The sequence below is a fragment of the Procambarus clarkii genome, chromosome 2 (assembly GCF_040958095.1).
Source record: "Procambarus clarkii isolate CNS0578487 chromosome 2, FALCON_Pclarkii_2.0, whole genome shotgun sequence".
Lineage (NCBI taxonomy): Eukaryota > Metazoa > Arthropoda > Malacostraca > Decapoda > Cambaridae > Procambarus > Procambarus clarkii.
In genome coordinates, this window is record NC_091151.1 from 21423196 (window position 1) to 21450506 (window position 27311).

The 27311-nt window shown below is 45.0% G+C and overlaps 1 protein-coding gene across 1 annotated transcript; it reads left to right on the top strand.

The window, feature by feature from the left end:
* The first annotated feature begins 6329 nt into the window (after positions 1-6329).
* Positions 6330-27027, top strand: LOC138365871 (basic salivary proline-rich protein 3-like). Its single transcript, XM_069326501.1, has 3 exons — positions 6330-6755; positions 6908-7171; positions 26587-27027. Exons 1-3 carry the CDS (start codon positions 6330-6332, stop codon positions 27025-27027), a joined length of 1131 nt encoding a protein of 376 aa, XP_069182602.1.
* Positions 27028-27311: the final 284 nt, after the last annotated feature.

A 27311-nucleotide genomic window follows, 5' to 3' on the forward strand; every position in this document is an offset into this window, starting at 1 on the left:
AGTGAATCAGCCTGGCAGCCAGCAATGTTGTCACAGTGAATCAGCCTGGCAGCCAGCAATGTTGTCACTCACAGTGAATGAGCTTGGCAGCCAGCATTGTTGTCACTCACAGTGAATGAGCCTGGCAGTCAGCAATGTTGTCACTCACAGTGAATCATCCTGGCACCCAGCAATGTTGTCACTCACAGTGAATGAGCTTGGCAGCCAGCATTGTTGTCACTCACAGTGAATCAGCCTGGCAGCCAGCAATGTTGTCACTCACAGTGAATCAGCCTGGCAGCCAGCAATGTTGTCACTCACAGTGAATGAGCTTGGCAGCCAGCATTGTTGTCACTCACAGTGAATGAGCCTGGCAGCCAGCAATGTTGTCATTCGCAGTGAATCAGCCTGGCAGCCAGCAATGTTGTCACTCACAGTGAATCAGCCTGACATCCTGGCTCAAGTCCACACAGGCACGCTGATGGCAATGTCCCCAAATGGCTCCGATAATAGCAAGAGTCACCAACAGCACAATTACACATTTATTTTTTATTTTTACATGCGTGCATGCGTATAAATACAATAAAACGAGAACAAAACAAACAGAACACAAACACAAATTACAAAATCACGAAAGTACAAAATTACAAAATTACAATAACACGAAGTACCGGCCTGAAGAGCTGACAACAAAATCAACAAGAAACACAATCGCAACACAACCAGTACAGACATAACAGTACAAAACATGAGCGGTAACATTAACTAGACAAAACATTAGGGTAACACTCGCTAGACACGCAAGCATGCGTATAAATACAATAAACCGAGAACAAACCAAGTCAGAACATAAATCACAAAGTACAAAGCACATAAAATACCGGCCTGAAGGGCCTGGTTGATACCTGGTTGATGGGGTTCTGGGAGTTCTTCTACTCCCCAAGCCCGGCCCGAGGCCAGGCTCGACTTGTGAGAGTTTGGTCCACGAGGCTGTTGCTTGGAGCGGCCCCCAGGCCCACATACCCACCACAGCCCGGTTGGTCCGGCACTCCTTGGAGGAATATATCTAGTTTCCTCTTGAAAATGTCCACGGTTGTTCCGGCAATATTTCTTATGCTTGCTGGGAGGACGTTGAACAACCGCGGACCTCTGATGTTTATACAGTGTTCTCTGATTGTGCCTATGGCACCTCTGCTCTTCACTGGTTCTATTCTACATTTTCTTCCATGTCGTTCACTCCAGTACGTTGTTATTTTACTGTGTAGATTTGGTACTTGGCCCTCCAGTATCTTCCAGGTGTATATTATTTGTTATCTCTCTCGTCTTCTTTCTAGTGAGTACATTTGGAGGGATTTGAGACGATCCCAATAATTTAGGTGCTTTATTGCGTCTATGCGTGCCGTATATGTTCTCTGTATTCCCTCTATTTCGGCAATCTCTCCTGCTCTGAAGGGGGAAGTGAGTACTGAGCAGTACTCAAGACGGGACAACACAAGTGACTTGAAGAGTACAACCATTGTGATGGGATCCCTGGATTTGAAAGTTGTCGTAATCCGTCCTATCATTTTTCTGGCTGTCGCAATATTTGCTTGGTTATGCTCCTTAAACGTTAGGTCGTCAAACATTATTATTCCCAAATCCTTTACATGCTGTTTTCCTACTATGGGTACATTTGATTGTGTTTTGTACTCTGTATTATGTTTAAGGTCCTCATTTTTACCGTACCTGAGTACCTGGAATTTATCACTGTTAAACATCATGTTATTTTCTGATGCCCAGTCGAAAACTTTATTAAAATCCCCTTGAAGTTTTTCAATGTCCTTAGCCGAGGTAATTTTCATACTGATTTTTGTGTCATCTGCAAAGGATGATACGAAGCTGTGACTTGTATTTTTGTCTATATCTGATATGAGAATAAGGAAAAGCAGCGATGCAAGGACTGTACCCTGAGGTACAGAGCTTTTCACTGCACTTGGACTAGATTTTATATGGTTGACAGTTACTCGCTGAGTCCTGTTTGACAGAAAACTGAGTATCCAGCGTCCTACTTTACCGGTTATTCCCATTGACTTCATTTTGTGTGCTATCACGCCATGGTCACATTTATCGAAAGCCTTTGCGAAGTCCGTGTATATCACATCAGCATTCTGTTTTTCTTCTAATGCCTCAGTGACTTTGTCGTAGTGCTCAAGTAACTGTGAGAGGCACGATCTTCCCGCTCGAAATCCATGTTGGCCTGGGTTGTGAAGGTCATTGGTCTCCATGAAATTGGTGACCTGACTCCTAATCACTCTCTCAAATACTTTTATGATGTGCGATGTTAGTGCAACTGGTCTATAATTTTTTGCCAATGCTTTGCTCCCTCCCTTGTGTAGAGGGGCTATGTCTGCTACTTTAAGTGCATCTGGTATCTCCCCCGTGTCCAAGCTCTTCCTCCACACTATACTGAGTGCCTGTGCTACCGGCACTTTGCATTTCTTTATAAATATTGAATTCCATGAGTCTGGACCTGGGGCCAAGTGCATGGGCATGTTTTTAATTTCTTTTTCAAAATTTAGTGCGCTCGTGTTTATATCAGTTATATTTATAGGGGTTTGAATATCCCGCATAAAGAAATTTTCTGGATCTTCCACCTTCATGTTGTTTATTGGAGTGCTAAACATGTCCTCATATTGCTTTTTTAGGATTTCACTAATTTCTTTGTCATCCTCCGTGTATGAACCTTCGCTTGTACGAATAGGTCCAATACTGGCAGTGGTTTTTGCTTTTGATTTCGCATATGAGAAGAAATATTTTGGATTTTTCTTTATTTCCTGAATTGCTTTCTGTTCTAACTGCCTTTCTTCAGTTTCATATGAGTGTTTCAATTTCCGCTCGATTTCTTCAATCTTCCTATTTAAATTATTCCTTCTTTGACGGGAAATTCGTGTCTGCATAAGCAGTTCCGTTATTTTTTTCCTGCGTTTATAGTGTCGTCTGCGTTCTCTTTCTACGTTAGATCTCTTTCTGGCTTTCCTCAAAGGAACATGTTTCAGACAGACTTGATACGCTTCTAAAGTCAGTTTTTCTATTCCTTCTGTAGGACTTGTATTATTTAGAACAGTTCCCCATGGAATGTTTGTAAGTTCCCTGTTTATTATCTCCCAGTCTATCCTTTTATTATTAAAATTGAATTTACTGAATAGCCCCTCTCGCTTTATCAACGTTTTAGGTCTATTCTGAGTATTGATGATCGTTTGCACTTCAATGAGTTTGTGATCTGAGTATGTGGTATCTGATATCGTAATGTCTCTGATAATGTCTTCATTGTTCGTAAAGACCAGATCTAGAATATTTTCATTTCTCGTTGGCTCCGATATCTGCTGATTGAGTGAAAATTTGTCACAGAATCTAAGTAGTTCTCTAATCTGTGGTTTGTTAGTTCCTGATAGATTTCCTGGTATAATATTATTGTTTGCTATTTTCCACCTGAGACTAGGCAAGTTCAAGTCACCTAGGAAGATAATATCAGGTATCGGGTTCTCCAAATTATCAAGGCTATTCTCTATTTTGCTTATTTGTTCTGTGAATTCCTCAGCCGTTGCATCTGGCGGTTTGTATATTAGTATAATCACTAAATTTATTTTCTCTATTTTTAATCCCAGTACCTCTACCACCTCATTTGTAACGTTTAGGAGCTCCGAGCATACAAGGTCTTCCCTAATATACAGACCCACTCCTCCATGTGACCTAATTTTCCTATAACACCTGTATAGGTTATATCCTGGAATCCAGATCTCACTGTCCAACAATTCCCCTGCATGAGTTTCTGTGAAAGCTCCAAATACTGCATTTGACTCCGTGAGGAGGCCATTTATGAACTGTACTTTGTTGTTTGTTCTTGTTTTCAGTCCTTGTATGTTGGCAAAGATGAATGAGGTTACTCTATTAGTGATAGTTTGAATGGGAGACTTTTTCTGCAAGTCCATTATGCGTGGACATAATGAGTTTGTTCTGACCAGTACTGATTGTTGTAGGGCAGTTTTCTGTCGTAGTTGTAGTTCCCTTTCGGTGGGTAATTGTATCTGTAATTCTGGAATGCAAGTGGATCTGGCATCCAGTTCCATACATTCTCCATGCTGCTCCTTTTGAATTCTCTGTCGGTCTGGTATAAAAAATTTATAGAGTTTCCTCCAATTTCATTATCCTGCTTGCCACTCTTTATGTAGCGTTCCGTGCCTTTCACGTGAAAGTGTGGGCAGCGAAGGTCATAGCATTTTCTGTCCTCCAGTGAGGTTTGGCACATGTTAGGATGGAAAAACCTACATATTGATCCAAATCGACACTCACCTTTCCTAAGCATATTTAAACATTTTTTGGGATGTTGGTAACTGCATTCTAATCCTTTCTTATTACCAGCATATCTATGTCTGCATATGCCCTTTGCATAAAATTTGCATGTCTGTCCTTCTGTTCTGAATTGCTCTATCGAGAACCGTCGTGGTGTCTGTACCTATCGAGCTGTCAGTGCTGTCTGGTACACTTTCTAGTTTACTGTCATCTACATCCTGGCCTACTGAGTCAGAGTTTACAACTTCCTGAGTTTCAGCTTCAGTTTCATCCCTGTCTATAGCCTCCGCCCCTTGTATATTAGAATTGTTGTTCCTTTCCCACTCCTTCTGGATGGCTGGTAGGCTTCCAATGAATGATGTTTTCCAATCATGCGTCATGTTATCTAGAAGGTTTTTTAGGATATTCCAAGCTGGCAGGTCATTTTTACACACCCAGAGCAAGTGGCCAGCTCTCAGTGCCGTAGTGTTACTCACTCCTGTGCAAGCTGAATGGAATCTAGTCTTACAGATATAACATTCAATTCCCGTTACCTTCGTCTTTAAGAAGTTGTTACAGTGGCCACAAATTTGTTTATTTACTCCCATATTGCCTTGTTTTGTTGTATATATCTATATATTTATAATATTATATGTATATTGTATATTTGTAACAATATATATGTATATATATTTATATGTTTAATATTTATAATAGTATATGTATACCGTATATTTGTAATATTATGTATGTTATTTTGTTCAAACTTTATGGCAGGTACTTAGCGTAGGTAGCGAGGCTGGTCCCCGGTCAGTACAGGTGACCTCTTGTGGCCCAGGTTGATGTCACCAGTTTCCAGTTACCCGATTTATAACCACTGATGCCGCCTCTTGCCACTATTTTATATTTCTAGTATTCTATATTTATAATATTCACTTCCAACTTATATGTTGTTGTGATACCCGTTCCCCATCACTGTTCCACGAATCACCGTGGAACCGTGGCCGATAACAAAAACAAATCATAATGTAAGATAGTACAAAAAGAACAGTACAATACATATCTTTCATTTTTAAGTGTACAGGCAAGCATGTGTACAAGTACAATACAACGAGAACAGACAAACAGAGCACAAAATCACAAATTACAAAGTCAGAAAAGCACAAAAGTACAAATTATCAAATATACAAAACCCCGGCCTGAAGGTCCTACAACAAAAACAACAATAAGCACATCAGTACAATTACAAAGTACACAAACCCGCACCCAACAACCCAACCATTGAAGCACAACACAAAACAAGCCTACTGGCCCCGGAAACCACACGGAGAGGCTCAAATACATAACTACAGTAATAATAAATAAAACACAAAAATGAACACAGAAACAAAAGGAAAATAACTGTGGCAATACATGACAATTGGAACAAAAAGAAGCAGGGCCACACAAGCAGCCCGAAGGGCAGCAACTACTACACAACAAGCACGGAGTATGCAAGAGCCTGGAAAACAAACCTGGCCCACCCACACTCCCGCATACGCACGCAACCGCACCGCACATCCACGCACACAATCGGACACAACATCACAACACATAGCACACAAAAAAATCACTTGAAAGGAGGATACACCTCAATACGAGTCGAATATTTCAAAGGAAACTCACGAAGAGGATATTTCTGCTTATAGTCCCCCATATTAAATACTCCAAGTCGGTAGGACAACGATTCCCCGTGCTTCAGGGAGGGGGTTCATAAACTCAGGAATCACCAAATCAGGCGGAAGCAGCAGCTCCCGGAGCTGGGCAGCAGTAGTCGCATAACGAGGTAAGGTAGAGCGAACCACCCCCTTCCTGGAACCAGAAGACATGGAAGAAGCTGATGTAGGCCACCGAGACGGCCCCACCACCGGATGCACAGGAGAAGATGAAGGCCACCGAGACGGGAACACCACACCTGACACCGCAGGAGATGCAGAAGATACGGCCGGAGACGGGAGAAGCGGCAAAACCACAGCCTATGAAACGGGGCGAAGCTGGGGGGCATGGAACCCCAAGAGCGAGCAGCCTTTTCAACACCATCACCAGGTCACCACGCTCACCAGCAGAAGGAACCACCCCCCACGCAGAATAGGAACCATCCGACGCAGGCAACACACCGGAAGCAAGCTCCATATGCACCACACCAGAAGGGAAGTCCGAAACACCGACACTGGCAGCCACAGGCACATGGACCTCCGCCACCACCAAAGAATGCTACGCAACCGGAACCACACCACCGTCGCTGGAAGACCCACCATCGTCGAATTCTCCCACATCAGCCCAAGCTTAAGATCGCCGGGAACGCTTGGGCATCGGCAGCACATCATCAGAGCCAGATGTCGACCCAGAGACCTGGTCAACACAAGCCAGGCGAACCGACGCTCTCCGCAGGACGGCAGCACCCTCAACCACACGGGGAACCAGGTCGAGTACAGTAGGAGGCCCCACAGCCACCCCAGCATAGCCTGGGCACACGGTGAGGGCGCAGTGACAGGCACCACAATTGAAGAACAGGAAGACGAGGGAGCCGGAAGAACCATGGGAGCATCCGGGACAACATGAACACCCGACGGTGACACAGCCTCCTGAGAAGAAGCAACAGCAACAGGAGGCACAACAGACAACACAACCTCCGGAGGAGGGGGTGACAGCAACAGGAGGTGAATCAGACAACACACGGGACACGGCAACAGCCAAAAAAGTCGTCCACATCCACCGAATCCTTCTCCACAGGGAGCCGCAGGAAGTCCACCTCATGGAAGAGGTTGACGACTGCGACGGCAGGTGCAGAACACCCAGCAGCCTGATGGCCCAAGAGGCCACAACGATAACATGGACGGGGCTGGTGGGCATAACGCACCCTAACGTAACAACCCAGAAGCTTCACTTGAGACGGAATGTCTGCCCGCAACCTCATTCCCAGGGTGAGAATGTTTGACCGCACATCCCCTAAGCGGATCCGAGGAGAGCAGGTGCAACCGCACACTGACAACCGCTCCAAACTGGCCGAAATAACGCCTCAGCAGCCTTTCCGGGAATTCCAGGGGCACCCCATGCACGCTAACATACATGATAGCACCACTGCGATCGGAGACAGTCACAGTGCCTGCACCTTCTGGCAGGGGCAAGGTCCACCCCTCATAACGACGTAAAACTGCCCGATACACCTCCGTTGTTAACTTGACAACCACCCTATGGGCAGTCACCAACTCAATGCCATAAACAGGGGTCCCCCACAGGGACCCGCAGCATGTCACACAGAACTATCCCCACCTCAGCCCGCTCGATCAGAAAACTCGAGGCCTACAGACTGGGCACACACAACAGGGAGGGGGGTTGAGGGGGGTCCCCCATGGTGCCAACATGCCAACTGCACCCTCCCACACGCAAATCCAGGTAGCAACTCAGTGAATGAGCCTGGCAGCCAGCAATGTTGTCACTCACAGTGAATGAGCCTGACATCCAGGCTCAAGTCCAAAACAGGCACGCTAATAACAATGTCCCCAAATGGCTCCGATAATAACATGAGTCATCAACAACACAATTACACATATAACTATCATGAAAACACTATGATGAACTGATCCACACCAATAATAGTCCTCCTTACATACTGGTAATATGTAAATAGAGAGATATATACAATTTCCTGAGAGCACACACTATGTGTATTACCCCATACAGTACCCAGAGACCAGTGAGGCTGACACCTCGGCCAACTCACAGTACCAACACTGCACATAATATAAACTCCACAGAAAACATACCAGAAATGCTTTTGTATATTATACGACACAGGAACATACGCAAATCTTCACTACACAAAACAATATTATACATATTGTTACGGTGCCCTCTCCTATTTCTTTCGTTTGCCGGCTTAAAGAGTCATATCAGCTCTCCCTACTGATTCTCTGAGGTTCAGGGAGTCTAGTGATATATGTGGCGACCAGACCGGCTGCCATTTAATGGAAGGAGGTTATATTATAAGTTGTAAATAAAGGAAAATTGGCGCCCTGTTATAAAATGAAACAGTATCCCCTGCGGCAGATATGACCTTTTGGAAGGGAGACAAGCCGATCGCGGATTGGTCGACGTAGTTCGCGGGCGACAAATCAGGGCCCGCCATGACGTCACCGAGTGCCCCGGGCGGCGCCAACGTCAGAGTTGTACTGACCGTGGAAGCGACAGGACGCGCCTCGGTCTGCTCTCAAAGATTGGAGGCTCTGCAAGCCTTGTTCAGTGGATTGAGCTGGCCTTCGCTGCCCCTCACAGTCATTGGAGACCCTGCGCTTCTGGGAAGCCAAAGAGGAACCAAGTTCAGTGAGCAGAGAAGTGCCAAACTTGGAAAACAGTCGGCGACGACGCTGGGCGGCGCCGCTGGCTGGACGTTGAGGTCTGGAAGGTGGGCGAGCAAGCCCTGCTGTGACTGGGGTCACATCCACTGAGAATCTTGGAAGGACGACACAGTGCCTAGGACAAGGAGCGACGCCCTGTGGGAGAGGCGAGTGTGGGGAAAAATAGTGATTAGCTCAGCGCCCATCGATGAACCAGGATTGGGGCAGCTGAATCTCAGGGATTGGAACGGCGATGACGCGAAGGCTTCACGACACCTGAGGACCTGTGGAACGTCCTGGATCGTCGAGGATCGACCCCAGGAAGCGTGGGAACCTCACACCATCGAGGGACAGGCGTCGTGAGCCAGGAGTGTAAGGTAGATCAGTTTTCCCTCCCATTACCCCTTGTATGAGTAGGCTAGTTAGGCCACAATATTTACTCGTGTATGTGGCAGCAAGAATTTATTACTTTAATAGTAGAATAGGCTGCAAAGCAGCTTGTGTCCAGGACTGTCAGAGAGGACAGTGTGTATGGATGGCAGGACAGTGAAGAAGAGGTGCCGACGTGGTGAAGAGGCCCTCCTGTGAGAGTGTGAGACTCCTGTCTTCCTGCCCATTTGAAGGAGTGTTGGAGGTCGTGGAAGAAGAGGCTGACGATCTCCAGACTCATTATCCATATTCCATATTCATGTATTACTTGTGATTGTGTGTGTGTGTTCATGTAATTTGCATCAGTAAATCCACACATTTTATTACTGTGTTTGAGTGTGCCTCCATTTGTGATATTTCTCTATGAGCATACATTTCTGGCTACAAACGATATATGATACACCCACTGAACTGCATTGCTGGGGTGCAGATATAATAACCCAGCTGGCGACCTTGCTAAGAGGAAGATAGAGAAGACAGGCGAGAAAGGAGTTCCTGCAACCTTTTTTTGTCTGGCAGGCAAGACTCAGGGAGGTTATGTTTATAGGTAAGCCTGAGTCTTCCTTCACTCCCCCACTGGTCTAGGCCGGAACTGTTAACAGCAGTTTCCCCGTGGTTGACTGAAGGGCTTCCAGGGTGAATCAGTGGCACCCCTTTGTGGTGGAAGCAAAGACCTGCGGAGGTGGGCATCGTTGGTCCTATCTTGTGTGACCAAGGAGACTCCGGTGAATCCAGGGAGTCGGAGGGGCTGAGTATTTGGGCCCTTTGAGCCCCTAGCAGTTAAGTGTTAGCAGAGCCCCGGACCGCCCACCCCCACGTGACAAGAGAACTGGCGACCTTGCCAGGATTCGAACCCCAGTAGCCAAGAACTGGGAACTTCGCCAGGAAGCGTGGATCAAGCTACAGTGTGGACCAAATTGCAAGACAAGTGTTGCCAGGGTACTAATACAGTGTGGCCAGTGAATTCGGTGGTACTGTTACTCAACCAGCTAAGGGACTGAAACGGTGAAATTAGTGCCTACTAACTTGTCTGTGCTGTCGTGTATGCTCAATGATATAGAGATGGAGGAAGACAAAGTAAAGAAATTTATTGACGCAAGGGACGAGGGAATTTTGGAAGAGTGCACCAAGGCCCAGCTCCAACAAGTGGCAAACCACTTTGGGATCAGGTTGAGGACGACTAAGGTAGCGGAGCGAAGGATAGAGATCATGGCACAGCTCACAGCTCGAGAGGAAGCGACGGGAGAGGAGCCATCTCAAGAGGAGCCGTCCCGAGGAGAGCCGTCGCAAGGTGAACCGTCCCGACTAGGGCCACCCCAAGCGCCTACCAGTGTGGAGAGAATTCACAGTGAACATGGGAGCAGTGGAAGGTCCAGCTGTAGTAAGAGGAGCCTGCAACTGGAAATAATGAAGATGCAACTGGAAGCCCAGCTGCGACGAGAGGAAAGAGAAGCGCAAATGCAGCGAGAGGAACGTGCAGCTGAGCTGCAGCGAGAGGAACGTGCAGCTGAGCTGCAGCGAGAGGAACGTGCAGCTGAGCTGCAGCGAGAGGAACGTGCAGCTGAGCTGCAGCGAGGTGAGCGAGAAGCACGGCTGCAGCTGCAGCGAGAAGAAGGAGAGAGACAACTGCGACTGGAGGAGATAAAGGCAAAGAAAGAAGTCGAATTGCGTCGCGTTGAACGTGGTCTGCCCTCACTACCTGCACGGCGGGATGACCTCAAGGTAAGGGAACGTGACTTACCTACGTTCGAACCACAAGAAGCTGAGGCGTTCTTCGAACACTTTGAACGGATAGCGACTCTGAAGGAGTGGCCGGAAGATGATTGGGCTGCTCTGGTCCAGGGCAGGTTGACTGGTGAGGCCCGGGAAGCCTATAACATGCTGGACCTAGAGGAGTGTACTAATTATGACGCGATTAAGAATGCGGTTCTCCACTCATTCCGGCTGACTCCGGAGATGTACCGGAAGCGGTTCAGAGAGTGTACAAGAGCGTCGGGAAAGACTTACGCCGAGACCGCCAGGGATATGGAACGGAAATTCCTACGATGGTTGAAGGCGGAGGAAGCGGAGTCGGTGGATGATGTTAAACGACTGATAGTGATGGAGAAGTTCATGTCGGTGCTCCATCCTGAGTTGCGAGTAAGGGTGAGAGAAGCAGGTATTAAGGACCTGAAGGCTGCAGCGGATCGAGCCGACATGCTAAAGGAGGCACTACATATCAGGAGGGAGGGGCCGCCCAGACACTCGCCTTACCCCAGGTCGGGAGGGAACCTTAGGAGTTCAGGAGGAGTGAGGACGGGTGGGGACTCTCCCAAGAGTAGTGTGCCCGATGAAGTAACGTGGTTCAAGAGCTCAAGAGACGCGGGGAGGAAGCCCCAAGCTGTGAGCAGTGGACCTAGCTCAGGAGCAAGTGCTGCAGTCCCGGACACGACGACAGGGAGTCCAAGGAGGACCCAGGGGACGTCTGCAAGTGGTACCGCCAGAGGGACTGGCGAGTGGCCGCCCAGGGGAGGCAGCCGATGCTACAACTGTGGTGTGAGAGGACATTATGCCCGCGAGTGTGAGGAGCACCAAAGGAATGTAGGATTAATGTTGGAAGAGGAGAGAGTGTTTGTTCACACCCCATATTATAGTGGACCCAACGTGAATGGTTGGGAAATGAAGTTGGGTGAACATCCCTTCGTTTTCGGGGCCAACGTGAAGTTTGGAAAGTCAGACCCAGTGGAGGTTGCCGTGCTTCGAGATACGGGTGCTGACATAAGTATGGTGACCAGGAGTATTCTCCCCAAGGAATTTAATGATTCACCTGTGGGAGTGGTGAGGATACGCAGTGTGGGGGAGGAATACAGGTTGCCACTTCACGAAGTACAGCTGATTGCCGACTACGGAGTCGAGAGAGCTATAGTAGCTGTAGCCCCTAAGTTACCCCTAGAGCATGTACAGATGGTGCTGGGTAATGACCTCGGAGGAGGCAGGATACAACCCGATTGGGCCAGGAGTGCCTATGTTTCAAGCAGCGGTACAACCCTGCCAGGTGAGGTATCAGTCGCTCCAAATAATAGTGAGGAAGCCGACTTCGACAGGGAAAACGTCGCCAGAGACGACGACAACGAGGGCGAGAGTGCAGAGAGGTCGTCGGAGGTTGTGGAAAACCCCGACGGGGACCTCCGACTAAGCCTGATGATGCGTGTGGAGGAGTGGCGAGGAGCAGCTGTACAAACGCCTGGGGCGGTGAGGAGGCTGCAGACCGCACTCCCTCCATACAGAAACGTGAATAGAGTAAGCTCAGTGGATGAGCGAATGGCGGTGAGGGGCAGAGTGGAGGAACCACGACGCAGTGCACCCTATGCCGGCCAGATGAATAGTGGTAGGTGCAAGATGAACCACCGTGGTGAAGTGAGCGACAGGGAGGTGGATGAGCCCAACCACGAACCGAAGAAGACGTCTGCAGGGAAGAGAATCTCCTGGAGGAGTGAAGATGTTCGTCGGGAACGAAGGAGCGAGTGGTATAGGAAAGGCAATACGAAGAAAGCAGGGAATAGGTACACCCAGGGTAGGCGCCAGCCTAACCAGATGGGCATTGGGCCATCGCAAAGGCCTAGTGTGGAAGAGAGGAAGCTGCTGGATGGAGTACAGGTTACAAGTGCCACTGTGAGGAGACAACGCACCTACGGGAGAAGAGGAACCGAGAAGAGAGAAGGTTGGCGAAGAGGAGATCATGAGAGGAAACATGGAGTACCTGTAGGACGCAGTGGAAATGCAAGACTATCTCGGAGTGCACGACGCGGTGGAGGCGCTGCATGCACTGAATCTTACAGTGGTAACGAGCCGTGGGAGTACACTCGTAGCCACGGAGAGAGGATTTCTTGTAGGTGTTCAGGGAACACCCGTCACACCCGGTACTATGCGAGGTGGAGATACAATGAGGCAAGTGACTGGCAAAGTGGTATGAGCCACGTCACCAACTGGAGGAGTGACACTTCAGGAACGGAGGGAGCAAGAGTATAGGTTGCCCTCTTGAGTGCTGCTCTTCCGATATGACTCTTATTTTAAGGGGAGGGGTATGTTACGGTGCCCTCTCCTATTTCTTTTGTTTGCCGGCTTAAAGAGTCATATCAGCTCTCCCTACTGATTCTCTGAGGTTCAGGGAGTCTAGTGATATATGTGGCGACCAGACCGGCTGCCATTTAATGGAAGGAGGTTATATTATAAGTTGTAAATAAAGGAAAATTGGCGCCCTGTTATAAAATGAAACAGTATCCCCTGCGGCAGATATGACCTTTTGGAAGGGAGACAAGCCGATCGCGGATTGGTCGACGTAGTTCGCGGGCGACAAATCAGGGCCCGCCATGACGTCACCGAGTGCCCCGGGCGGCGCCAACGTCAGAGTTGTACTGACCGTGGAAGCGACAGGACGCGCCTCGGTCTGCTCTCAAAGATTGGAGGCTCTGCAAGCCTTGTTCAGTGGATTGAGCTGGCCTTCGCTGCCCCTCACAGTCATTGGAGACCCTGCGCTTCTGGGAAGCCAAAGAGGAACCAAGTTCAGTGAGCAGAGAAGTGCCAAACTTGGAAAACAGTCGGCGACGACGCTGGGCGGCGCCGCTGGCTGGACGTTGAGGTCTGGAAGGTGGGCGAGCAAGCCCTGCTGTGACTGGGGTCACATCCACTGAGAATCTTGGAAGGACGACACAGTGCCTAGGACAAGGAGCGACGCCCTGTGGGAGAGGCGAGTGTGGGGAAAAATAGTGATTAGCTCAGCGCCCATCGATGAACCAGGATTGGGGCAGCTGAATCTCAGGGATTGGAACGGCGATGACGCGAAGGCTTCACGACACCTGAGGACCTGTGGAACGTCCTGGATCGTCGAGGATCGACCCCAGGAAGCGTGGGAACCTCACACCATCGAGGGACAGGCGTCGTGAGCCAGGAGTGTAAGGTAGATCAGTTTTCCCTCCCATTACCCCTTGTATGAGTAGGCTAGTTAGGCCACAATATTTACTCGTGTATGTGGCAGCAAGAATTTATTACTTTAATAGTAGAATAGGCTGCAAAGCAGCTTGTGTCCAGGACTGTCAGAGAGGACAGTGTGTATGGATGGCAGGACAGTGAAGAAGAGGTGCCGACGTGGTGAAGAGGCCCTCCTGTGAGAGTGTGAGACTCCTGTCTTCCTGCCCATTTGAAGGAGTGTTGGAGGTCGTGGAAGAAGAGGCTGACGATCTCCAGACTCATTATCCATATTCCATATTCATGTATTACTTGTGATTGTGTGTGTGTGTTCATGTAATTTGCATCAGTAAATCCACACATTTTATTACTGTGTTTGAGTGTGCCTCCATTTGTGATATTTCTCTATGAGCATACATTTCTGGCTACAAACGATATATGATACACCCACTGAACTGCATTGCTGGGGTGCAGATATAATAACCCAGCTGGCGACCTTGCTAAGAGGAAGATAGAGAAGACAGGCGAGAAAGGAGTTCCTGCAACCTTTTTTTGTCTGGCAGGCAAGACTCAGGGAGGTTATGTTTATAGGTAAGCCTGAGTCTTCCTTCACTCCCCCACGGGTCTAGGCCGGAACTGTTAACAGCAGTTTCCCCGTGGTTGACTGAAGGGCTTCCAGGGTGAATCAGTGGCACCCCTTTGTGGTGGAAGCAAAGACCTGCGGAGGTGGGCATCGTTGGTCCTATCTTGTGTGACCAAGGAGACTCCGGTGAATCCAGGGAGTCGGAGGGGCTGAGTATTTGGGCCCTTTGAGCCCCTAGCAGTTAAGTGTTAGCAGAGCCCCGGACCGCCCACCCCCACGTGACAATATATTCACAAATCAGAATAAAGAACAACCAACCACCACCTGAGGTGATAACTCTGACACAGTCACACAGGCAGGGGAAGGGAAGGGGGAAGGGGGGGGGGTAATGACGGTAGCAGCACCGGCTGATGCCTGTAATTAACAATCACTAACAACACATCATAATATAACAAAAATATACAAAAGAATATACATTCAGTATCATGCATGTGTGTATATAATGACATTACAGTATAAATAGGCCAAAATGTATATGGTAATAATGGTAATGAAGGTACATTTGACAAATAATGTATGACCACAGCGTATCCAATCTTAACTGGTTATGCTGTGTCATAACATCCTTTTATCGCTAAGAAAATGTGTTCTGCAGAGTGAACATATTTTGGTAGCTGACATGGACATCAACAAAGAATATAGCAGCCAGCAAAACATAATACTATATAATATAATAAACCACCAGAAAAAGTACTCAGAATCATAAATGTAGAGAAATAGAACGAACAACGATGATACATTGAACAAGGGATGCATAAGAATACATTGAACAATAAAATTCAACAATAATGGTACACATCTACGGTATTAAAACACTCTACTCCGGTTAGTCTGGCACTGATTACTGCCATAGGTAATATTAACAAAAGCACAGACATGAAAGTATTTTGATATAATTAATGAGCAACCATGAAAATTTACATGGAGTAATAAAGGTAGACGAATACAATGACCAATGGCGACACATTGACCAAGGGATGCGTACGAATACATTGAACAATAATGGTATGCATTTACGTTGGTAAAACACTCTACTTGGATTTGTCTGGCTCTGATTATCGCCATGGTTAACATAGTCTTGGTAACAACTCTGGGTGGGCACTTTCCCACACAAATTATACAACAGTCAAACTCGTGTTGTACAGTTTGAATCACTCCCTGTCTCGACTTCCATGTAGCCTAACATCTCCACAAACATAAAATGGTATTAGGTAGGATTAGACACTTTAGTAATTTTTCCACAACAGGAACGGCTGCTCCCTGTACACATACAACACCTCTGGAATTCTGCAACTGACCAGACTTGGTCCTTAGAAGTCTTTCTACAAATTTACCTTGTCTGGGCACACCTTCATAGAATCCACCCATAGCCCGTGCTGCTTGGAACTTTGTTCCAGGTAGCGAATCTTTAACAACATTCATAGAATCAGATTGCTTGCCCTTTGGAACAATTAAGGCATTTGGTCTTAATTCTGGATTAAACTCATAACAAAACCGAACAACACGTCCCCTTTAATGACAATGATCACAGATCTTACTACTGGTAGAACCTGTAGCACAAGTCTGAACTGTTAGGGTTACTTGAACCCTTGGGTTTGGCTGAAACTTTGTCTGCCCCGGTGATAAGTGTACAAATAGTATAGTGTAGTATTAGTAAAGAGATTCTGCTTATATGAAGTAATATGCCTGCTAATATGAAGTGTATGTACCATGTAATGAGAAAAATAAGGTAGCTTATTTATGGTTTCGTGTTCGTCTGCTAGCATTACTCATTCTTATTGAATGCCATTCCTGTTGATAACACAGTTGTTACTTTGATAGGCAAACAGGATAACAGCTCCTCTCCTAGGCTAGTAGCCTAGTGTTAAAGTTTCTGTCACTAGGCAATGATGTTCTAGTTCCATGGAAGTTTGCACTTAAATGGTAAATGGTAGATTTATACACAAATTATTTGAGTGGTAATCAGTGTCACTACAGGAACCTCCTAGGCTAGCTCCTCATTATCACCGTCGGATGAAGTAGAGGCACTTCTTAACACTCAAAGGTGAAATATTTACAATGAAATAAAATATATGGTAATATAATGCAAACAAATTAAATATATTTGTACAACACAATTTGTGTTAATAATGATCCCACCCTATTAGGGCCTGCACAATGTTTAAATACTTGCTAGGCTGCACAATATTTAGTTCAACTCTAGACCAGTGTGATATCCTACCCTTACACTGGGTTAGTACAGTTAATTGGATTAGTCTAGGATGATCATTATTCAGTTCAGCACTATCCTGTCCTACCCTATATGGTTGGCAATTAGTTAAATGGTTCAATATTGTGCAGTAAATAGAATGGTGCAATATTTTATTTGGTTTCATTTTATATGGTAAATGTTTCTCTCTGAGCTTAAGAGAGATACATAAACATTTATGGGTAGTAGCCTCTCATCAACTTCTTGTGGTATTAAATGTCAAGTAGTGAGACGAACCAATAGCTGCAGTTGACCATTGGTAGCTAAACTCGGCCAACCTCAATCAGCAGTATACCCAGAAGTATATGAAGACATCTTCCCTCATCTCCCCAATGACCATAATCATGGTTTGAGAACCAATGTATGATTTAGTTTGATGAACTATGTGCTAATTCTAGTTCATCTGGTTTGAAGTAGATCAAAGCATGTAGGGATTTGTTGACCAAACCACACACACTTAGCAAGTGAAGGGACGTCGACGTTTCGGTCCGTCCTGGACCATTCTCAAGTCGATTGTGAGAATGATCAACTTGAGAATGCCCCTAGACGGACCGAAACATCGTCGTCCCTTCACTTTCTAGTGTGTGGTTTGGTCAACATATTTCAGCCACGTTATTGTAACTCCTCGTCTGCATGTGCAGGAATTTATTATATTTATTTACGATTATATTATTAACTTATTAAATTTACTTTAATTTATTATTCTTATTAGTTTAGAATAGACTGTATATTTGAATGTGGACTGTATTTTACAAAGTGGACTGTATTTAATGACTATCCTGTTAGGTATTACCTGCTTGATGGGATTCTAGGAGTTTTTCTACTCCCCAAGCCCGGCCTTGACTTGTGAGAGTTTGGTCCACCAGGCTGTTGCTTGGAGCGGCCCGCAGGCCCACATACTCATCACAGCCCGATTTGTCCGGCACTCTTTGAAGAAAACAATCTAGTTTTCCCTTAAAGATGTCTACGGTTATTCCGGCAATATTTCTGATGCTCGCTGGTAGGACGTTGAACAACCGCGGACCTTTGATGTTTATACAGTGTTCTCTGATTGTGCCTATGGCACCTCTGCTCTTCATTGGTTCTATATCGTTCTTTCTTCCATATCGTTCACTCCAGTACGTTGTTATTTTACTGTGCAGATTTGGAATCTGTCCCTCCAGTATTTTTCATGTGTATATTATTTGGTATCTCTCTCGTCTCCTTTCTAGTGAGTATATTTGGAGAGCTTTGAGACAATCCCAATAATTTAGGTGCTTTATCTCGTCTATGCGTGCCGTATATGTTCTCTGTAATCCCTCTATTTCAGCAATCTCTCCTGCTCTGAAGGGGTAAGTGAGTACTGAGCAGTACTCAAGACGGGACAACACAAGTGATTTGAAGAGTACAACCATTGTGATGGGATCTCTGAACTTGAAGGTTCTCGTAATCCATCCTATCATTTTTCTGGCTGACGCAATACTTGCTTGGTTATGCTCCCTAAACGTTAGGTCGTCAAACATCATTATTCCCAAATCCTTGACATGCTGTTTTCCTACTATGGGCAGATTCGATTGTGTTTTGTACTCCGTATTATGTTTCAGATCCTCATTTTTGCCATATCTGAGTACCTGGAATTTATCATCATTAAACATCATGTTATTTTCTGTTGCCCAATCGAAAACTTTGTTAATGTCTGTTTGTAGTTTTTCAATATCTTCAGGCAGAAGGGCAATATGAAAACTACATAGTAAGCAAGGCAAAGACAACCTAAATTGTTGCACAGCCACATCAGGAGAAAGACAACAGTGAAGAAACAGGAAATAAAACTGAGGATAGGGGCAGACAGATTCACTACAAATGACAAAGAAGTGTTCGAGGAACTCAATAAGAAATTCCAGGAAGTCTTCACAGTAGAGTAAGGAAAAGTTCCAGAGATAAGAGATGGAATAGTTAGCCAGGTACCACTAGAGGAGTTTGGGATTACCAATGGGGAGGTAAGGAAGCTTTTGCTAGAGTTGGATGTGACAAAGGCTATACAACCGTATGGAATATCACCATGGATACTAAGGGAAGGAGCAGAAGCACTGTGCCTGCCACTCTCCATTATAAATAACAAATAGCTGGTAACAGGTGAATTGCCAAGAATTTGGAAGACGACAAACGTAGTCTCGATATACAAGAAGGAGGGATATAAGAGGGAAATTCTTAAGAGAAATATTGTGGGACTCTAAATACAATAACTATAAGTAAAATAAAATCTAAATCTAAATACCTATGACTATACAAGACATGATGGACTATGTCACCCAAAAGTGTCAGGAGGCAGTAATCAGGTTTATCCCTGGTTACTGATAATGAAAATGAATAAAGATTATGATTATCCCTGCTTTTTCAAACATATTAAAAGCACAAGAAGAATCTATGGTTTAATTGGGCATGTATGGAAGCAAAGGAACTGAACAAAAGGGCATGGAGGAATTTCCTAAATAACAGAACACCTGAAAGCAGAGAGATACCAGAGAACCAGGAATGAGTATGTTAGTGTGAGAAGAGAAGCAGGGAAAAATTATGAAAATGATATAGCAAACAAAGCCAAGACCGAACCAAATCTACTCCACAGTCACATCAGGAGGAAAACAACAGTGAAAGAACAGGTAATGAAACTTAGAACAGGCGAGGACAGGTATACAAAGAATGACAAAGAGGTGTGTGAAGAACTCAACAATAGGTTCCAGGAGGTCTTCACAATAGAACAAGGTGAGGTCACTGCACTAAGAGAGGGGGCAGTAAACCAGGCGCCCTTGGAAGAGTTCGAAATTACGAAAGATGAGGTCAAGAAAGACACCTGTTGGATCTGGATGTGAGAAAGACTGTTGGTCCAGACAGGACCTCACCATGGGTATTGAAAGAGTGTGCAGAGGCACTTTGCTTGCCACTCTCCATAGTGTATGGTAGGTCACTGGAAACGGGAGACCTACCAGAAATATGGAAGACGGCTAATGTGGACCCAATATACAAAAAGTTTTTTTTTTATTATTTTCTACCACAGACGTGGCCACACATTTACAATGCTAACCAACAAATATACATTTTCTTCTGTCCTCCATGGACAGGGTTAGAGAAGTGTTAAACATATAGTTCAGGGGTTTAGTGAACACTCAACCACAGAAGGTGATTCGGTGCTTTTTTAAAATGCTAAGCTAACCTACATACGTAAATACATAGATACACAGATTTACGTATGCCCTACATAAAGTGTTTGATGTGTCTTTTACATAGTGTCATTAATGTACATTTACAAAGGTGAAATGTAATTCTGATCAGCTTCCATATATACTTTATACCCATACATATACATACACACACACACACACACATATACATACATATATACACACACATGCATTCACATACATTTGTCTCATTTACTCTGACAGGGTGAGATAGCTGACAGAGAAACTAGTGTGCAATTAAGCACTTAATCACTGAAGGTGCTTTTACAAGCTCAGGTTATATAGTTACATCATATATATATACATTGTATAATTGATATATTACATGGTCAATCTTGGATACAAGTCCAATATATCATCAAGTGTTCCAGTACTCATATAGTAATTACAGAGTTCAGCATACCTTAGCCCAGGAGGGCGAAAGTCAGTCAGTATGGGACATTCTACAATATAATGTTCAAGAGAGTGCATGTTTTCTCTTTCACAAAGTTGACACATTGTGTACTCGACATTTGGGTTTTGAAAAAGCTGCCAGATACGTCAATATCCAAGCCGTATTCTGGCCACTATAACATCACATTGCCGGGTTCTTGTTCTATTAGTCCCATATGTGAATGTCTCCTCACGATATCTATCATAATATTTAAAGCTACTACTTTCAGGTCTTTGTAAATTTGTTAGGTCGGTGAGATCTTCATTAGATATTTGCTTAAGTATTCTCTTTGTCACTGCTAATGAAACACCCATATCAATTTCTACCACTGGTTTTCTGTAGGCTGTCTTTGCAAGCATATCAACAGGGTCATGCCTTGAGATGCCAACATGTGATGGTATCCTTGACTTGTATACCATGCAAAATGATGGAGAAGGTCGCGAGAAAAAAACTAGTAACATATCTGGAGAGAAGGGACTTCGTGACAAATCGCCAACATGTGTTCAGGGAGGGTAAATCTTGCCTTACAGGCTTAATTGAATTCTACGACTAGGTGACAAAGATTGAGCAAGAAAGAAAAGGCTGGGCAGACTGCATTTTCTTGGACTGTCTGAAAGCCTTTGACACAGTACCCCATAAGTGGCTGGTACATAAGCTGGAGAGACAGGCAGGAGTGACTGGTAAGGTGCTCCAGTGGATAAGGGAGTACCTAAGCAATAGTAATCAGAGAGTTACAGTGAGGGATGAGACCTCAGATTAGCGTGAAGTCACCACTGGAGTCCCACAGGGCTCTGTACTCGGAGCTATCCTGTTTCTGATATATGTAAATGATCTCCCGGAGGGTATAGACTCATTCCTCTCAATGTTTGCTGACGATGCTAATATTATGAGAAGTATTAAGACAGAGGAGGACAGCTTGTGGCTTCAAGAAGACCTGGACAAACTGAAGGATTGGTCCAACAAATGATTGGTAGAGTTTAACCGAGCAAATGTAATATAATTAAGATAGGTGTAGGAAACAGGAGACCAGATGCAAAGTATCACTTGGGAGATGAAATTCTTTAAAAACACAGAAAGAAAGACTTAGGGGTTGTCATCACGCCAGGCCTGTCCCCTAAAGCCCATATCAAGAGGATAACATCAGCGACATAAGCCAGGATGGCCAATATAAGAACTGTCTTTAGAAATTTGTGTAAGGAATCAGTCAGAAGTTTGAATACCACATATGTCAGACCAATGCTGGAGTATGCAGCTCCAGCATGGAGTACATATCTTTTCAAGCAAAACACTTGACTGGAGAAAGTTCAATGGTTGGCCACCGGACTAGTACCTGAACTGAGGGGTATGAGCTACGAGGAAAGATTACAGGAATTAAACCTCACATCGCTGGAAGACAGAAGAATTGGGGGGGGGGGGCACGATCACAACATGCATGATTCTCAAAAGAATTGATAAGGTAGATAAAGACGGAGTATTTAACACAAAGGCACACGCACTAGGGGGACACATGTGGAAATTGAGTACTCAAATAGCCATAGAGATATTAGATTTTTTGTTAGTGTCATAGTAGTTGACAAATGGAATGGTTTAGGAAGTGATGTGGTGGAAGCAGACTTCAAACATAGTTTCAAGCGTAGGTATGATAGAGCCCAGTTGGCTCAGGAACCTGTACATAAGTTGATTGACAGTTGAGAGGCGGGACCAAAGAGCCAGAGCTCAATCACGGCAAGTACAACTAGGTGAGTTTGCACCCCCCTAAGCCCTCCCTTCTCCCTCCACCCATGGCCCCCCCCCCCCCTTTCCCGTAACCCCCCCAAGTTTCCTCTCTTCCCTCACATCCCCAAGCCTTCCCTTATCCCACCCATAGTACCCCCCTCTCCCCCACCCCCCATACCCCTTCCACTCCCCCAAACTCAAGCCATGCCTTCTCTCCCCCCAATCCCTCCCTCCTCACCTGCTCCCCAAACCCTCCCACCATCCCCTAGCCCCCCTCTCCCCAAAGCCCTCCCTCTTCCCCAAACCCTCCCCATCCATACCCCATAGCCTAATACCTCCCTTCTACCCCCCTCCCTAGCTCTCCCTTTGTGAGAAAATCTGGCTTCATAATATTAATAATTAGAGAACCCTAACCCTATGGGTCTAAAAAATAACTAATAATATAATGCGATTGCTCAGAGAAATATTAGAACAATAATGGACTATAGAAGATGTGCAGAATACCCCCGTTGAAAAACAGAGGTGCAACAAGTACTCTGAGAGAGAACTCTATCAACATCAGAGGTCCGAGACTGTTCAACACGCTTCCGCTACACATAAGGGGCATAACTGGCCGACCTCCTCACAGTGTTCAAGAGAGAACTGGATAAGCACCTCCAAAGGATACCTGATCAACCAGGCTGTGACTCATACGTCAGGCTGCGAGCAGCCGCGTCCAGCAACCAGGAGGCCTGGTCGACGACCGGGCCGCGGGGACGCTAAGCCCCGGAAGCACCTCAAGGTAGAATAATAATTAAATTACAGAGCCAAATCCCTCCACACTCTTTGGGGGGTTATAATAGAGCAAATAACTAATGCGTTAATTGCACAATGAAATAGATGCTTATGCGCATCGAGAGTATGCCAATAAGATATCAAGAATGAGTAATAATTAAATGGCAAAATATAATAAATGGTTAGTAAATGTGATCTTGTATTGAAAATCAAGAATTAACTAAATGTTAGTAAATTACTACTAATAAATTAACAGCGGCTTAGCTGTATTGCAGAAATAGGTGTATGCGTAAAGGCAGTTACATCAACATGCTTGTCGTAATATGCTGTCCTGGAACACGCGTGGAGGGGAAGGTTATCGCTTCTCTTGTTACTATGGCACAAGCTGAAAACACAGTTAATATGTAAGAAATGCGTATACCAAGGTGAATATTCAACTATTTCCGTATGAAAGGTGGAGACACGATCGAGCATAGAACTATCTTTTGTTATTTGATGTTCTCACGTCTTGACGACGAGCTACCTACGCATTTGTTTACTATGATCACAACTGAACAAATATTATGCTCGCCAGGACGAGTGTCTGATGATTGACGGAGTCACTCCTGCACCCTGACATCTGCTGCTGCAAAGATGACGCTAATACGGGGCGGTGAACGTGTGAGCTCCTAGACACTAGTTGTTTGCCAGCAATATGGCTGCTATCGCTCTCCTCCTCCTCCCTCTTCAGTCTCGCATGCGCATTAGCACGAAGTTGATACGGAGAATTCTTCTCCTTTTAAATATTCAAGCAAGCGAGATAATAAGTCTAGGGTTTATTATAGAGTAGCTAATATTAATTGTATTCTCGTCATATGATAACTAATATAAAACGCAGTTCATATAGACGAAAGGCGAATGGGGGAATTATTTTCCTCCATGATTCTCTGTGATAACAGTGAGTACTGTTATATAGTGATCTTCAGCTAATATTGTGACATTATTTGATCACGGGTTGACATAGTATCAGTTAACAATTCTTAGGAAAGAATACTGATATAAATGGAGAATAAAACTTAATTCTCAGAAATGTAGATGTCTTTCCCTCTGTTGAGTTGTCTGACGCAACACCGCCATGAAGTAGGAAAGATTTGACGAAATATTTACGCAGTCGGAAAAGAATTAATATTGTTAATCTACAAGTTAGTAATATTAGTAAATTACTATTGTTAGTACAAGGATGATTTATTGATGTACTAAAATGAAGAATAAGTGTTGGATATTTCCAACATAACTCTGTGTGGGGGAGGGGGGGGGGGAGATCTTGGGTGGCAGTTCAGATCTTAGTTCTGACGTACCAGTCTCTCTACCCAGAAGTTATATTCATGGAGTTAGTAGGTTAGTACGCACATAACGGATGTCCAAAATCTATAGCACAGATGTGAGTATAAGTCATCATGGGAACATAAATTAAATGTTGAAATATTAAATTATTATGTCATTTATAATCAAGAACTCTAAAGTCTAGCAGAATCAATGACTAGTGCCACTATCACGTGAAATGGTTGAATTACTTAGTTACCGAGCCGGTCGGCCGAGCGGACAGCACGCGGGACTTGTGATCCTGTGGGCCCGGGTTCGATCCCGGGCGCCGGCGAGAAACAATGGGCAAAGTTTCTTTCACCCTATGCCCCTGTTACCTAACAGTAAAATAGGTACCTGGATGCTAGTCAGCTGTCACGGGCTGCTTCCTGAGGGTGGAGGCCTAGTCGAAGGCCTCAGAGAACATTCTTAATAACAGATTGGCTATGATCTGTAATTAGGCAGAATGAAATACTGTATAAGTTGTAATCTACGTTATTATACATTAATTAAGAATATAAAGTATTAATCATTGGGCTATTCAAGATCAAGGAGACTTCGAAACTACAGTGAGGTCACTGTCTAGGGTCACTGTGACTTAAAACTGTTGGGTTACTAGACACTAACTTGTCATTGAAGCATCATGATCACCCCAATCTCAAATGAGGATTTGTCTGCACATAAGCAGAACTAAATATGGCTTAAATTTGCACTACGGTGCAATAGTCATTTTAGACTAATAGTATAACTAAGTTATTAGCCTAGCTAAATGTTATTTAATACTAGAAAACTGAATATGTTTACTCATTAAAATCAAGGAAGACTCTGAGTCGACAGTGAGATTAGTAGCTTAGTCATTGTGACTTGTAGCTAATTAAATTACAGCTCACTGGCTTATCACTGGAAACTGTGATAAGTTTCCTCAACTTTATCCTCTTATCCTATAGTTATGATATATATATGATTCTTATATATATAGTTGATATCCTCAATATTAAATGAGAAATTAATTTAATATAAATCGGTCTCTATAAATAGTCAACTGTATTTAATAGTGAGCACACACTCGGCTGGTACTCTGTTGACACTAACTATTGTCCCTAATACCTATCTAAATAGATAGTTTATTTTCCCAAACGTAACTAAGCAGAGGGCTAAGATAATTCTGACAACTCACTATTGGTAGTGTCACCCTAGCTAAATGGTGAGCAGTGGATCTGCTCATTTGTAAATACGTTAGGCTACAGCCCTCTAGAGACTTAACAAACATGTAGTCTAACTAAATTATTTATGAGTAGTGGGTCCTACTCGGTTTATAGGTATTACGCTACAATACTATAGTCCTCTTGAGACTTAATGAAGCATGTAACTTGAGGAATTTCATGGTGAGCAACAATAGTTGCTCAGGTTATCATGGGGAGCAATAATAGTTGCACAGGTTATTATGGTGAGCAATAATAGTTGCAAGTTATCATGGTAAGCAATAATTGTTGGAAGTTATCATGTGAGCAAGCTGAACTCTAAATATCGCGGTAAGCAATAAGGTGTTCAATTATCATGATGAGCATTAGGCTTTCAAATTATCATTGGGAGCAATAAGGGCTCAAGCTGTCGCAGTGAGTAATAACATGCTCGTATGGTGCTGAGCAACAAGGGGCTTGAGTGATAGTGAGCAATAAGGGGCTCGTATGACGATGGTGAGCAATAGTAGTAGGGATGACGCGCCACACACGAATTTTTGTTTTTTTTGGAAATTCGTGTGTAGCGCTTCATAATTTTCAGGTGAATTTGGGTAGACACAGATTTGGAATTAAGGAATTCATATGAGGAAAATAATTTCTGAGATTTTAGAAGTTTGTTAAGAGATCCTATGATGAAAATAAGTTCATAGAAGATTGTTAAGAGATCTTATGGGAGAATTTCAAATTTGAGTTTGGCGTGTCAGGGGTTTCAGGTAAATTTGGGCAGTCACAGATTTGGAATTAAGGAATTCTTACGAGGAAAATAATTTCTGAGATTATAGAAGTTTGTTAAGAGTTCTTATGATGAAAATAATGTCATAGAAGTTTGTCAAGAGTTCTTATGGGAGAAATTCAAATTTCAGAGTTCATACCAAGAATAAACAAATATTTAGGCCGCATACATTTAAGTAGAATTCTTACTTAGAAACTTCCCGACAGCTTCGGGAAACAGATGGTCGCCGACAGGAGAAGCAGGCACCACCCCTACAGCAGCATCCAAGGCCCCCACGGAATCAACCGGCCGCGGATGCACCTCTGCAACCACCGAACGACGAAGATCCGAAGCAGGAGTCTCCAGGTCCACAGAGCTCACAGGAGGGGCAGACATACCAGGGCCAGACGGAACGTCCGCCGAAACCGCAGCAGGAACCACGCCAGTACCAGGACAGAGTGAGGATCCACCGAGGAAACCCCCACACTCAGACAAGCAGGGAAAGTCACCCTCCAGAAAAACCGAAGGGGCCTCAGCACGAGGAGCGTCACTGCCGGCTGCCACGTGGCCCTCAGCATCACACCGGAAACAGGTCCTTGTCTGGCCCTGATAAAAGATCCGTAGAGGGAGCCCTCGATACAAAATCCTGGACGGAAAAGGGGTCGTGACTCGCATGATGAGCGCCCAAACGTACCCCTCGCAGCCGGCCCACACTCAGAGTGTTGAATCGGTGGTTCACCATCACACCATACCGCGTAAAGACCGACGTCAGCTCCTCCATGGGAAAAGTCACCGGCACACCGTGAACACTCACATATCTCAAGGACCCCCAGGGATCCGAAATCTCCACGGTCACAGCCAAATCAAGAAGAGTAAACGCGCGGGCATCCCAGCACGCCACAAACTCCCAGTAAAACAAAGTCGTGGCGAAGGACACTGCCACTCGGGTAGG

What these genes read in the sequence shown, in the direction of transcription:
- LOC138365871 (XM_069326501.1), top strand. Translation starts at nt 6,330, where the DNA reads ATGGAACCCCAAGAGCGAGCAGCCTTTTCAACACCATCACCAGGTCAC. An exon ending in CACACGGGGAACCAGGTCGA is followed by an intron (nt 6,756 to 6,907) that starts GTACAGTAGGAG and finishes ACGGTGACACAG; the next exon opens with CCTCCTGAGAAGAAGCAACA. An exon ending in CGATAACATGGACGGGGCTG is followed by an intron (nt 7,172 to 26,586) that starts GTGGGCATAACG and finishes ACTTCCCGACAG; the next exon opens with CTTCGGGAAACAGATGGTCG.